Here is a 14,961-nt window from a genome sequence, read left to right as displayed (position 1 = left end):
AGGAATTGTGATTTTCAGAAAGGACTTACTGAAAAGAAGCTGTCTGCCACAGGTTCTGAGAGTAATACTAGGAAGAAGGGCAGCACACACAACACAGAAATCAGAGATGGAGTCTGTAGGAGACGCTTGACACACTGGCACATGAGGACCAGTTCAGGGTGGAAAGCTTTAGGCAGGAGCTAGAGCATCAATAACTTTAATATACAGATAACAATAACTGTCTGGATAACGGAGATTGAATAAGGAATCCACAGGACTCCCGAGAACCATGAGTTGGTTCTACAGTGTGTGGACAATCTATCAGGCTGTGCTTCCCTTCCTCGAGGAAATACCTTTCTCCCTGCTGGCAAAAGCCAGGGCTGGGGGAGGGAAGGGGAGCTTTTGGCTACTGTAACCTTTGCCCAACAGGCACTCAACAGTGGAGCCACAGGGCTGGGAGTTTAGGCTGCTCATGGTGGTGGATAGCCCTTTACAGAAAAGCTCCAACGCAGCAGGAAATCCATCCACATGTACTTTCTACATAGCTTTGTGAAAGGAACTCTGAGTAGGTAGATATCCAGAGCAGCCCAGCCAGCCTCCATTTCCCACAGCCCCCAATAGCACAATATAATCACTACAAATCTATATGTTTTCCCACAAAAATATCATCAACTAAATTTATATAAATTCGACCAATTTGTAAGAATACCTGGATTTAAGATCTGATTTTTGTCAATTTACATAAATTTGTCATGGTCACTTGTCATTCGCAGGAATGAGGAATTGGAACTGTTGTGAACTACTGATAGGAGCCTAAATGTAAACAGTTGTGCATGCGTGTGTGTGTGTGTGTGTGTGTGTGTGTGTGTGTGTGTGTCCTGTACATAATTTGAGGGGTAGTTTTAACCCTTTAATTTCTGTGAGATCACATTACTACATGCATAGCACTGTCTCAATGATGTATAGATATTGACCTCACTCTTCCTATTAAAACTCTTAAAGATTTTATATATGTGTGTGGTGTGTGTGTGTGTGTGTGTGTGTGTGTGTGTGTGTGTGTGTGTGTGTGTGCAGGCACTTTATGCAACCTCCTAAATTATAGGTTATCCTCCCTAATATTTATCAAAGGGTTTGTTATAAGAATACAGAATACAGATACCAAATCCTGAAATGCACATTAGGTGACCTAATCTAGAACTCAAAATAAATATATTTTCATTGGACACTATTACATTAATGAGACATATAATGGAAAAAAAACCTGTCTTTCCCCTTAAATGGCTCTTGCCAAAGTAAATTTCAGAAAAACATTAGAACTAAACATGAAAAATAAAACATGTATCTTCTTTGTGATTTGTAGTAGGCAAGGTTTGGAAATGAAGTCACAAAAATGTTATCCACATAATTACAGATTGGAGTAAATAAACATTTAATATTTTAGTGAAAAAAAAGGTAAAATACGAAAACATCAGGCACAAAAGCGGAGATAGTATTCGCTGTGTGCAAACATAGCAAGGCGTGTAAATCGTCCCTTCAAAAACTGGCAAGAAAAAGAACAGCTATGCCAGCAAACAGGCAAATGGATGTTGACTTTTCTAATTACCAGGAGAAAAAAAAATGCATATTGAATCTCTCCCGATGTAGGATACGTACTGGCATGTGTAGGCTATGACAAAGCCTAAAAGTGTTAGGTGTTGCCTGGGGTGAGAACCTGGAGCTGTCCCGTGTTAACTGATAGGAGTGTAAAGCAGTTATTCTCAACCTTCCTAACTCTGTGACCATTTAATGACAGTCCCTCGTGTTGTGGTGACCCTCAACCATAAAAATATTTCATTGCTATTTCATAAGTATAATTTTGCCACTGTTATGAGTTGTAATATAATTATCTGATAGGCAGGATATCTGATATGTAATCGCAAAGGGGTCATGACCCACAGGTTGAGAACCACTAGTGGAAATGAAACTAGCTATTTTGTGTGTGTGTGTGTGTGTGTGTGTGTGTGTGTGTGTGTGTGTGTGTGTGTGTCTTGTAATGATAAATACAGGTAACCCACAGTTCTCTCTTCAACAAAATGTGTACCTACATTCACTGGAGTTCATCAAGTAGAATGCAGATTGCAGCGTACTTGCAATGTGTCTGTAGCACAACCTAAACCTGAGAAATAACCTAAATGTCTATCAGCATCCATGTGGACAAACTTTTATATGCTTTCGCAGTTCTATACAATACTTATAATAAGAAACCTGTGATTGCAAACAATGTGAATAAAATCCATACATTGTGTTGATGTTTAAAGACATTTAGTGTATTTGCTTAGTATCCTTATTATAAAATAGAACAATGAGTCAATTTAGTCTACGTTATCAGAAATAAGTACCTGGGAGGCTGAGACAAGAAAAATTCAAGTTTGAGGCTAACTTGGGCTAAATAGTGAGACTATCTCAAAAAAATCTTTGATAAAAAATGGGAATTGTTCCCACTGGGTAGAAGAGACTGACTTCCAGAAGCATAAAGTGGAGGGGTCTTGCAAGCTACTGAATGTATGTATTCTTGTTTGCATTTGGACAGTTGATGGTTACTGGGGAAGGGAGAGTCACCTTTTTTCCATAAGTGTGGACACTGGTTTGTTCCCAGTGCCCCAGTCGATGACCTCACACTCACACACATACGGGCAGTACTAACTAAAGTCAGGATGTTAAAAATAAATAAGTAAATATAAATAGAGAACAAGAGGTTGAGAGGGAGATGAGATGAGGAATCCTGGGAAAACTAGAGGGGGTGTGAGGGGTAGTTACAATCAAGATACATTGTATGCCTGTATGAAATTTTCAAAGAATAAATGAAAGCAAATGCACTCCTCTTGTGTCCGAATGGTTACTATTTGATGACAACAGAATATGCCCATCTGATGGCAGGCTGCTAATGCCCATCTATGTCATCTGTGCTCTTGCTTGTTTACTAGAAATACTGCTTTAAAGAGTTGTGTTACTGGGGCTGCAGAGATGGCTCAGCAGTTAAGAAGACTTGCTGCTAAGTCACAAGGACCAGAGATTTTATTCCAGCAGCTAAATCAAGTAACTCACAAACATTTGTAACTCCAAGGGGTCGGTGCCCCCTGCTGGCATCTCGGCGCACGCACACGCATATGTCTGTATGCCTGCCTATACACAAACACTGACAAAGACACATGCACACACATGAATAAATTATTTTTAATTTATATTACCAATTTTAATGCCTTATGGTGGGAGCCTGTATGATTTCTCTGTAAGGACCCGATGCTGTTGGGTGAGTTCAGTAAGAAGAATATGAACTGCTTTTAGAATGGATATTGTCTTGATGAGTTGATGATACCTTAATTAGCATGAATATGCTGGTCATTTCACAACACATAGGCATATCAAAACAGCATACTGCATACCTCGAAAATACACACTATTGCCCATTACCCTGTAAAGCTGAAATAATATGAGAAATCTCTCATAAAGATATAAAAGTCAAATGAAATGTTTGATCGTGTATTTTATTGAATCTCCAACATTTTCTCAAAGCATTTTCACAAAAGATATCATAGAACTTTGGAAATCTAAACATGATCCATGTAAATTGAATTAAAATACTGATGTGATTTCCTTAATGACACAGCCATACATATCCACTGGAAATGGCGAGAGTCATGAAGCCAGAGCAGTTGTGTGACACAGTTCCAACAGAGCTGAGCTGAATGCGACCATCACTGTTGGGTTGTCTCTCACTATCAGTTTGGTCTCTATGTGTTGCATATTTGGGGGGCTTTCTACATTATAATTCATTGAATATCTTTCCCAGAAAAAATTATGTCTGAGTTTCTTTAGGAAAGTCCTAAACTTATTACCCCTCCCGCTTTTAGGAAGATTTTTTTTTTCCTTGAGACAGGGTTTCTCTGTAGCTTTGCGCTTGTCCTGGAACTCAATCTGCAGCCCGGGCTGGCCTTGAACTCACAGAGATCTGCCTGCTTCCGCCTCCTGAGTACTGGGATTAAAGGGGTGCACCACCACCTCCTGGTGGGAGATCATTTTATATGGCCATATTCAGAACTGTTCCTTATGTCTTGGAGATTGTGATAAGCACAAAGACACTAGAAACTTTTTTATGAGGCCATGACTCTAGGATCTTCTTGGTACACCTACTCCTAAATAAACTCAAACAGGATAATTAGAACAATGTAAACTTAAAGGAGACTGACAAGCTCCAACTGACTAGGAAATTTGACAATAGATTAGAGGCCTCCTCTTATATTATGCTCAGAGTTTGCTGAATAAGTAACATACTAAATAGGTGGTTATACAGGGTATTCCCTAGAAAAATAGAAATTCAATGACAGGCTGATTTATGAGTAGCACTTTGTACACTAAGGATTGGTAGAGCACTTTTCAAGCCATGATGATTCACTTGAGCTGGCTCAGATATTTTCTATTTACCTAGCTCTTTGAAACCACAAGTGCTGACAGCCAGGAAACAGGCTGTTAAATATTAAATATGCTTGCCTTAGCAAAAATAGTCTATGGATTCTTTGAAATAGGGTTATAGGATTAATGACAAAAAGCAAAATCTGTTCTATCTGTACTTATTACTTGTAACTGAACCTATGACTCTGGACATGTTATAGAAAATCAAACACATGTCTGGAGACAAAATGATATAATCTGTACCTTTTAAAAAATCATGAGTCAGCCAGGCGGTGGTGGCACACGCCTTTAATCCCAGCACTCGGGAGGCAGAGCCAGGTGGATCTCTGTGAGTTCGAGGCCAGCCTGGGCTACAAAATGAGTTCCAGGAAAGGCGCAAAGCTACACAGAGAAACCCTGTCTTGAAAAACCAAAAAAAAAAAAATCGAGTCTGTCTTTGTCTTATGAATCTGTATAAATAAAGAAGCAACCTGATTGTTCATCAGTCAGAACTGCAAGATCCTCTTGATTACTGTGCCTGCCTCACTTCTTCCCCCGCCAACTCCTTACCTCCTCTTTGGGACCTGCCAACTGCTGGAGCTGGCCCCTGGCACCTTAAATTTGTTCATGCTTTTATAGTTATAAAAATCATTGGCTTCATGTTTGAAAATACACAATGAGGTGTTTAAGAATGAACAGTATTTGTTTCTGATAGCTCAGAAAAATAGTACATACATACACATACACACATACATATGGAAAGAAGATAACTCATAATTGGGCATATATAAATACTTGATAAGTTTGAGGGAGGATCTCATTATGTAGCCTTGGCTGGACCAACAAAGCATTTCTTGTTCTAATCTTGCAACATTGCTGTAAACCTGAAATGACATCATAAGAACTTAAAATTTTGTTATAGACATATGGCACAGGGTAAATTATTTTGAAGATCATTTCAAATTAAAGCAGGTTTTTTTTTTCAGGATTCTGTGGTATCTGTGGAATGTCAGCTTCCATAACTGTGTTTTCTTCATTACAAAATAAATATTTTGTAGTTATTTCAGTATTTTTATGAAAGGCCCTGGATCTAAACATGGATACATGCACAGAGGCAGAGAATAATACTGTCCTGTATGGGGGAAGAAGAGGCCATTCCCCTCTTTTTCCTGCCCTGTCTTTCACATGCAAGTACACGGATCCACAGACACACAGCAGAAAGGAGCTGGCATAGCTCAGTGGAGTAGGACGTACCTCTTACCAACTAATACCAGAAATTCTGTATTATGTCCTTTGTCTCATGAGAAGGTAAGGGGGGGGAAGTGTCACTGGATAGACACACATGCTATAGCAGGCAGACCACCTGAGAAGTGTTATGCGAGATGCAGCCTACCAGAAACATGATGTTGAGGGAGGCAGGGAGTGGAAGAATAAAGAGTCTAAAATAACCCAAATTCTATTTTCTTTTGCACTTGCAATTATGAATGTCCCAAGACAGGGGAGCTTGATTTCATGGTACGTGAAAGTCAATTCTTTAGATAGTGAGCTGCACAGAAGGGCAGAGAGCAAGTCGGGAAAGGCAAGAAGGCAACAACCAGATATAAGTGAATTTGCTTCTTCATGCTAGGTCACCTGCTCATCAGCCACCTAAGACCCTCTCACAGCCTGCTCAAGCTTTGCTTGTCATAAGTATTTTTTATGTCTGTCTCTGCATCACACACTACTGGGGTAGTGCTAATTACCAGACTGACTTTGCTCCCAACATACAGCTAACCAAGTGCAAGCATGTCCTATAATTCATGTACTTGTTATTGTATTGGTTTTTACTTTGGGTTATACATATTAATCACTAGTTATATTTGTAATATCATTTGGCTGGTCTGGTGGACAGTCCTTCCATATACTTGAATATACTTATTTAACTTATGCTCATTTTGGAACGATTGTGAATGGAATTTTTTCTTTTTCCATCTGTTAAGTTTTCATGATTTTTTCCGTAAAAAAAAAAAAAAAAAAAAAAAACATGCAAAGGGATTCTCAGAGGCACATCCGTCCCCCTCCATCATGTCTAGAATGCCACCATAGAGTTTAGGAGAAGTTGAAGTCCACATACATCATGGAAAAGGTTTTTTTATTTCTTTTGTAAACCCCAACAAAGCACCTTTTGGAAGCCTTGCCTGAGTGAGTTCTCTGGTCCTAAGAGCATACACAATAGGGTTGAGGGAAGGAGGGATAATATTGTGCATCACATTGAGCAAAACTGGGATCAAGGTGATCTTGGTCTCTGCCAGGTGAGTTACTGAAACCACTACAACAACAGTGTAGAAGAAAAAAATGAGGATGAGGTGGGAGCTACAAGTGCTCAGAGCCTTAGAAACAGCTTCAGCTGAATTGAGTCTGAGTACCGAGCGCAGAATCAAAGTATATGACAATATTATGAGACCCAGGTCACTCCCCATTCCAAGCCACGCCAGGATTAACTGGCAAATGCTATTTGGCCTCCTGTCATCACAAGCTAGGCTTGTGACGCCAAGGTTAGAGCACAGGCAATGATCGATTTCATTTCTGGAACAATAGTTCCGCTGGGCCGCGAGCACAGGCACTGGAATGACGAACAAGCCGTTTCTCAGCACCATAAACAGGGTGGCTTTTAAGATTAAGGAATTGGTGATGATTGATGAGTAACGGAGAGGATAACAAATAGCTACATATCTATCAAAAGCCATGCAGAGGAAGATGCCCGACTCCATGCCTACAAAGCAGTGAATGGCATAAATCTGAGCAAAACACTCCGGAAGGCTAATGACCTTGGCATCGAACCAGAAAATGGCCAGGATCTTCGGCATGATGGTGGTGGCGAGGCCCATGTCCACCACAGAGAGGATGCCCAGGAAAAGGTACATGGGCTGCTTCAAGGAAGGGTCCCAATAGATGGTGATGAGAATGAGGACGTTTGTTCCTATTGCTGAGAGATAGAGCAGAGCCAATGGAAGGGAGAGCCAGTGCTGCCAGCTGTGGATGCCTGGGAATCCCATCAGAATGAACTCAGATACCTGGAACTTGGTACTATTGAAGTCTTTGAGAGATGCAGACATTTTCCTGTGAGGAAGAGAAAAGAGAGGGTTTTCAATGTTGTGTTCTCTGAACATAAACATCATTAAAGGATGTTTTTCTCTTATATTAAAGGTTCCTTTTTATTCAATGAATGGGTATTTAGGAAGTTTACATACTTTATAAAACCATGTCTAAAATTCCCATTTCCATTCTTTATTTGAAAAGCAAAAATATGTCATTGCTATTGAAGGGCTAATTGAAACACTTAAGATTATTAGTACTTAAACACTTAATATTATAGTTTGCATGTCATAAATCTCACTCTTATAATATGGAACTGAGGGTTCTAGATCATATTGCAAAGTCAATGCTGTACATAATGCACAGCATGTGCAAATGTACATACTAAAAAACTCAGCAATATTTTTAGTCAAAGTCTACTAGTTTGAATACTCTCTTGGGAGAGCCACTAAGAGATACAGTGTCCTCATGATCAAATCATGATGAACTTCAGAGCTCATTTTATTTTTTTATTTTTGGTTTCTTGAGACAGGGTTCTTCTGTGTAACAGCCCTGGCTATCCTGGAACTCATTCTGTAGCCCAGCCTCTGCTCCTGAGTGCTGGGATTAAAGGCGTGCGCCGCCGCCGCCGCCGCCGCCGCCGCCGCCGCCGCCACCACCACCACCACCACCACAGAGTTAAGTCTTACAAATACAGCTCTGATTGTTGATTCAATCAGTGCAATGGTGGCAGACTAAGTAAAAGTAATGCTTTTTAGTCCCTCCTTGACCCCACATTCTGTCTCAGTAGATTTAGCACAGTTTTGGGATATCCAAGAATCACCTTCCAGAGATTTTCTGCTGTAAGAGCTGTGTTCCTGGTAGTCTTGACTGTTGCTAGGACTGGATCCCTCATTATCTGTCCATGTCTGAAAATCTGTTCGATTTTTTTTCCAATGAAAAGTTTCATTGCTTCTGGTAAAGGGGAAGACATGGGCGACAAACAGCTTTGCCGTTTGATGACAAACGGAGGTGTCTTTTGCATGTTACAATGAAATTCACCAAGTGCAATTTCCTGCTTTTTCCCAAGGTCTTCAGAATATCCTCCTGGGGGGCAGAGTTTTCTTGACTGCAGTTGGAGTTCTTAGTTTTCTTAGTATTTTGGTTCATACTGGAATCACTAGATGTAAATGAGACATTTATGTATTCAGCTCCCATTGTGCATGCTGCATGTTATCATGTGACGAGCTCTATCTGTGGAGATCTCTTTCTATGTTCAGTCTCTCATGGGTGCACTAGTGCAAGATGGTATCTGCATTCTGAATTGTGAAAAAGCCCACAGAAGAGACCGGATGACTCCACTTGCAATGCATTCAGGAGATGAGTCTGTTGCTTCACCTTTTGCCTTGTCACTGTGTATGAAGACATCAAGAAGCAGCTTTAGGATGTAAGGAAAGAGAACTCTTTCTTAAAGAAAAGAATAAGGGCTTGTGGTGGGGCTTGCTGGAGCTCAGATAAAGAAGTAAATTCTATGGTATAAGAAGCAATAAATAAGACTCACTGTGCCTATCAAGAGGTTTGCATTGATAGAGATATTTTGAAGAATAGTTTAGATTAAATAAATAAATAAATAAAAACTCTGAGTCTTTAAAATTAGTGAATGCACAACTACAATCTAAAGATGTAGAACGTCTCCAGCTAAAAACAAAGGTGGAAATTCAGAGAGTGATGAGGAATTTAAATCCTCATCAAACCAGGAGGTTGAAAAGGTGAGCAGTGATTTGAAGACCCATGCTTTGGAATAAGAGCTGGAACTGACAAGGAAAGAATGTAATGGTCTCAAAATAGAGAGCTAGAAAAAGTCAAACAGATAGATCCATTTAAGAAAGACAAAGTCTATGATAGGGGTCTCTACGTGATGTTTTAAAGCCACCATCAGAATGTACATGTCAGTGCTATGGTAGAATGGATGTGATAGACAGTCTCTTACTGCGGTGCTTGGTGATATTAGAGTATCAGGAAGTTCAAAAGGTTTATGGCAAGAGAAGTAAACTTAAAGATCACAACTATGTGAGCTGCAGGGTGTGAGTACATGGTAGAAAGCCATGCCATCATACATAGCCCAGGGTTTGACTCTTGCCACTAACAAAAAAATTACAGTTAACAATTTGACTCACTATGGAAATTCCAAAATAAATAAGAGATCTGTTTTTAAAAGATCCTCAGTTGAAAGGCAGTGTTATCACGAAAATGCAACTAGAGTTTATCTATACATTTCTTCATCTCCTCAGAAATGTTGTAGAATTGAGTGAGTGCCTTTTTTCCATTGTATCTTTCATTTTATTGTTTCCCATTGTATGCTTGACTTAGTTGTTTATTCACCAGTAAACAGCTAGAATTTTAGTATGTAATTATGGGATATTTAATTTTTGTAAATTACCTACATATGATTATATAGATATCCATTCATATTTTATACAGCCTTTAAAAAAGTATTGTCATAAACATGTAAAGATTTGCAGAAATAAACCATGCTGAAGTTTAGGAAATAAATACATTTTATTTTATAGTCTATGTTGTGTACAAACAAACGAGATTGCAAAAGAATGAGGTTAAGCAATGCTAAATGACAATAGCTAAATTTTTCACCTTAATGTGCCATATAACGGAGATATATCCTAATGCTTAGTGTTAGTTGAGCCTTAGTAGATCTATAAAGACAGAATTTAGCCACATGTAATGATGTTTTTAATTATTTTATTAGAAATGTTTAATATGAGATATATCCTCAAATCATTAAGTGCACAGTACAATGCTATGTACGTTGTTGTACACAGATCTCCCAGGCTTTTCCTATACAACTGAATCTTCATAACTAGGGAACAAAATTCATATCCTATCTCAAGAAAAAGCCATTCCATCACACTGAAGGAGCTACAGTGGTGTATTCAGAATCTTTACATGTTTATGACAATGCTTTTTTTTAAAATTAGACTCCTACTTCTTCAAATTCGGTGGGTTGTCATGCCCTTTATTTTCTTGGTCCATCATCTGAGTGGAAAACCAGTCTGTCCCTTGCGTCACACACACACACACACACACACACACAGACACACACACACACACACACACACACACACACACACACACTTGAATTATTTATTTTCTTTGCCTCACATCCTTTTTCTCCAGCTTCTGTATACTTCTTCTGTATACTGTATACTTCTTTTTTCTATGGCTTCTGTATACTCACTTGGTTGTAATTGTTTCTTATTTCGTTGTGATTTGTTCTTTCTCCAACTATCTGGCCTTTCCAAAGCTGCTGTTCTCTTGCTTAAAGTAACTGATGGCTTTACATTCTCATTCACTGTTCATAAAGTGTGATCAGGTGTGGCTCTGACTAAATTAAACATCACTTCTTGCCTTTAATTCCTTTATATGATGCACTACAGAAGCATTATATATATAATATATTTTAAGTATATACACGTGTGTGTTAAATATTAGCTCTTTACAAAATTATTAGTTTTTCAAAGTATTTCATTCTCAATTTTTATACCATGATAGAAGCTATTGTAGGTTTGTTGAGTATACACACACACCAAAAAAAAAAAACAAAACAAAACCACACACCATTTATAAAGTTACGTATCAAAGTTTTAAAACATCTTTAAGGTAGGATATTAACAATACTAAATATAGCTTTATTCCTGATATATTCATTTGAAACATGGAATAAAAAATTGAGAGAAAATAACTTCCCCTATGGTACCACCAACAAGAAACAAATATTTGTTGTGAATATTCTTTTGCACTTATTTGTGTGTGGGGGGCACACAATCGCCTCAATTCGTGTGTGGAAGTTAGAATACAGCTTTTAGTAGTCAATTCTATCCTTCCATTTTGTGGTTTCTGGAGATCAAGCTGGGGTCATCAAGCTACTTTTCAGCACCTTTTCCTGCCTAACCACCTCATCAACTCCAAGAAATAACTATTAACAGCAAGATACATTTTCTTTCAGTTATTTCTCATAGCTTCCATATTTCAATAAGCATATACTCCCCAGCGACTGTTTATGATGAACGCAAAATGACAAAGGTAATCTTAATGTGGCCACACCATAATTTAATGACTGAAAAGTGCAAACAGGCTTAGAGATAGGCTAGTTTTACTCTGAGGTCTTAGGTGAGCGTTCCAAAGGAGCTCAGGACAGTATCCACATCTTGAGAGTTTGAAAGTGTCAGACCCATATGATTGGACAAGCCTGGCATTTCTGAGGCCCTCAGACCACACAGCCTTTTTTATTTGGTAGAGTCTAATCTTATTTCTTTTTTAAGATATACATTTCATTTACTTACTTATTTTTATTTCATGGCATTTAACTTTTAATATTATGTAGAATTATTAAATTAAGTCAATTGATGTATACTTCACCTAAAATATTTTATGCTTATTTTTATAGAAATTTATTCTGTCAGTAATATTGAAAGGCATTGTTCTTAATGTCCAGCTCTACTCAGGAGTCTATGCAACTGATCTAAAAAGATGAAACTATTCCTACTGCCAACCTGAGAGCTTCCTTCCTTGCTCATCATCCTTCCTCCACCCAGCGTGGACTGTGACAACGAATTGTCATCCTCTCTCTTCTTCTCTGAGAAAAATTATTTTGGACTCCACCTGGGTGGTATCATGTGGTATTGTCTTCCTGTGTGGGGATTACTTCATTTAGGGTAATGTTCTCTGATTCTATTTGTGTTGTCACAAATGTCAGAATTTCTTTCTTTTTAAGGATGAATAGTGCTTGTAATATTGATACCATATTTCAGTTACTCCCTAAGTTTGTTACTGTGAATATGGCTACAGTAAATGTGTTTTCAAACACTGCTTTGTCAAGCTGACTTCAGATCTTCTGGGTAAAATCTGAGAAGTAGGATTACTTGATCACGTGGTAATTCTGTTTATTTTTCACTATTTTCTTTTAAATCTTCCCCTTAGTTAATGTTTCTGTTATACAATTAAGACTAGAAGCGAGTTTGAACTCATAGAAAATAAAGCATGTTTTACTTTTTAACAATTAAATTCTGGATGACATAAAATGTGTTTCTTCCATCAAAAAACGTTTCATATGCAAATTTTGAAGATACCATGGAAGTTTTATACTGAAAAACTGCTGTTCCATACCAGCCTGGTCTTTTCTAAATTTACCCTTAGTCCTCTTCTCAAATGCTTTGCCAACATCTGTCTCCTGCTATGGTAGAGTGGAGTGCTGATTGCTTTTGTCAGAAGTTGCCGAAACAACATTGGAAACAAGTTTGGAACATAACACCCTATGTTTGAAGATTTAACCAATAATACTTAACAGAATTTCATAACTTACTGTCATTATGAGCAGAACCTCACAGCCTGGAGTCTTGGCAATGGAAGGAGAAATACAGCACTTTGATAAATACAATTTCACATGTAAAGAGGATATATTCTCACCTAAGACCGGGACAGAAAGCATGGACTTCTAGAATTTATAGTAAATATTACCAGCTCAAGAACCTAAGGATAATAAGCCCCCTTTGGAGGCATGAGGGAGAAAAGCCAATAGAGAAAGCTGAATTCCTATGGTGTTAAATCCCTAAAGTATAACAAGGAAATTAATTTAGAGGCATGTTTCTTATTAATGTAATCTGACACCTTACATTAATAGAAAAAACATCCTCCTTCAGGAAAGCAAAATGATCCTATACTGGATAGGAACTTTTTTACCGTTTAAGTAACTTTTTTACTTTTTTAACTTTTTTACTATGCTTAAGCATAAAAATTCAAACAACTATAAAATCTGTGATTATAAATCTTTGAAAGTTTTTAAGAAATATTCGGAGGCTGGAGAGATGGCTCAGAGGTCAAGAGCATGGCTGCTCTTCCAGAGGTCCTTAGTTCAATTCCCAACAACCACGTGGTAGCTCACAACCATCTATAATGAGATCTTGCTCCCTCTTCTGGCCTGCAGGGATACATGCAGGCAGAACACTGTATATATAATAAATAAATAAATCTTTTTCTAAAAAGGAAAGAAAAATTACTTCAGTGTCAAGGAATTTTAAAAAAGCAACATTCATTCATTCAAAAACAAAGTGATCATTACTCTTAGTCTCCTAAAATTTATTGTCTAGTGGGAGTAAGGGAGCATAACATTAAATTTAAAAGGAAACAATTACATGAATATAGATTAGATAAGTGTCTTCAAGCCAAAGTACTTAGTGAGGCACAAAAGCAGACACACAGACAAATGCAACAGAAGAGAGAATCTGAAAATAAACTCTGCATAGCTACAGCCACTGTGTCAAGAAGATACACTGGAATAAAGACAGCCTCTTCAGTAAATGGTTCTGAGAAAACTGAATATCCACCTGCAGAGGAATTACACAGATCCATGCTCCTTATCATATATATATGCAATTAGTAGTTGTTAGGAGTGAGGGGTTCAAGGGGCCACACAATTACCCTCTGAGCCTATGAGCAGTTCATTGCTGGGGGAAATGTAGAGGTATTTCTTAAGTGGTATAACCACTATTACATTGCCCAGACTCTGACAAATAACTCCTCACTCACATTTCTGTGAGAAATCCTAATTGAACTAGTTGGGTCACCAAAAATATATTTTTAAGACATAAAAGTAGAAAAAGGGATAGAGAAGGAGAAGGAGAAGGAGAAGAAGGAGGAGAAGGAGGAGAAGGAGGAGAAGGAGGAGAAGGAGGAGAAGGAGAAGAAGGAGGAGAAGGAGGAGAAGGAGGAGAAGGAGGAGAAGAAGGAGAAGAAAGAAGGAGAAGAAGGAGAGTAACAGGAGTGGAAAGGATGAAAAAGGTGGTGGCATGAGATTAATATGATCAAAATCCATTATGTACATGCATGAAATTTTTACAATTAAGCTTGTTATTACAAAAGATTAGTGTATACTAAAAATCTTTTTGAAAAAGAATGGTTCTTGGTTAAGAATATAATTCAGTAGCAAACAATTACTTAGTGAAATGTATAAGACTAAGCTTGATCTTTATCAACACTAACACACAAAGAGATATAGAAGAAAATTAGCTATGAAGAAAACATACCAGTGAACTCAAACAAATTGTGAACCCAAGAAATAGAAGTGGATGATGGGATGAGGTTTCATCAGCATATTTCAGGCTTTCTTGAACACGAAAGGAAGTAACAAAAAATGAATACATCAAGAAAAGAATAATGGTTATAGATGCCAAGTTTCATACACAGATTGGAATTTGAAGTCGCTTATTTGAATCATTTTATTTAACTCTATGGTACGGAAATTAGTGTACATTTTAAGTATGGAGGAAGGTATTGTAGAAGGCAGTTGCGTGTGGTTTTAAAAAATGTTTCATTATAAAACATGCAGTGAGTAAAACCCCAGAGAGAGAGTGCTGAGAGCCCCATTAACATGAGAAGTCATGAGCAAGTAGAAACACCTTTGTGTGCACTTGCAGGAGTTTATTCGGA

General features: G+C 38.0%; 1 protein-coding gene and 1 pseudogene across 1 annotated transcript; one reads left to right on the top strand and one right to left on the bottom strand.

The window, feature by feature from the left end:
- Positions 1-6,538: 6,538 nt before the first annotated feature.
- LOC102912978 (olfactory receptor 56B1-like) lies at positions 6,539-7,502 on the bottom strand. The gene is given in 2 exon segments (XM_015997731.2): positions 6,539-6,592; positions 6,594-7,502. Coding segments are annotated over 2 exon segments (963 nt in total).
- Positions 7,503-8,747: 1,245 nt separating this feature from the next.
- Positions 8,748-9,388, top strand: LOC102905789 (5-azacytidine-induced protein 2 pseudogene; annotated as a pseudogene).
- The last annotated feature ends 5,573 nt before the right edge of the window (positions 9,389-14,961 follow it).

Source organism: Peromyscus maniculatus, chromosome 1, assembly GCF_049852395.1.
Source record: "Peromyscus maniculatus bairdii isolate BWxNUB_F1_BW_parent chromosome 1, HU_Pman_BW_mat_3.1, whole genome shotgun sequence".
Taxonomy (NCBI): Eukaryota; Metazoa; Chordata; class Mammalia; order Rodentia; family Cricetidae; genus Peromyscus; species Peromyscus maniculatus.
The sequence above is the reverse complement of the archived record's forward strand: the minus strand, read 5'-3'. Positions and strand labels throughout refer to the sequence as shown.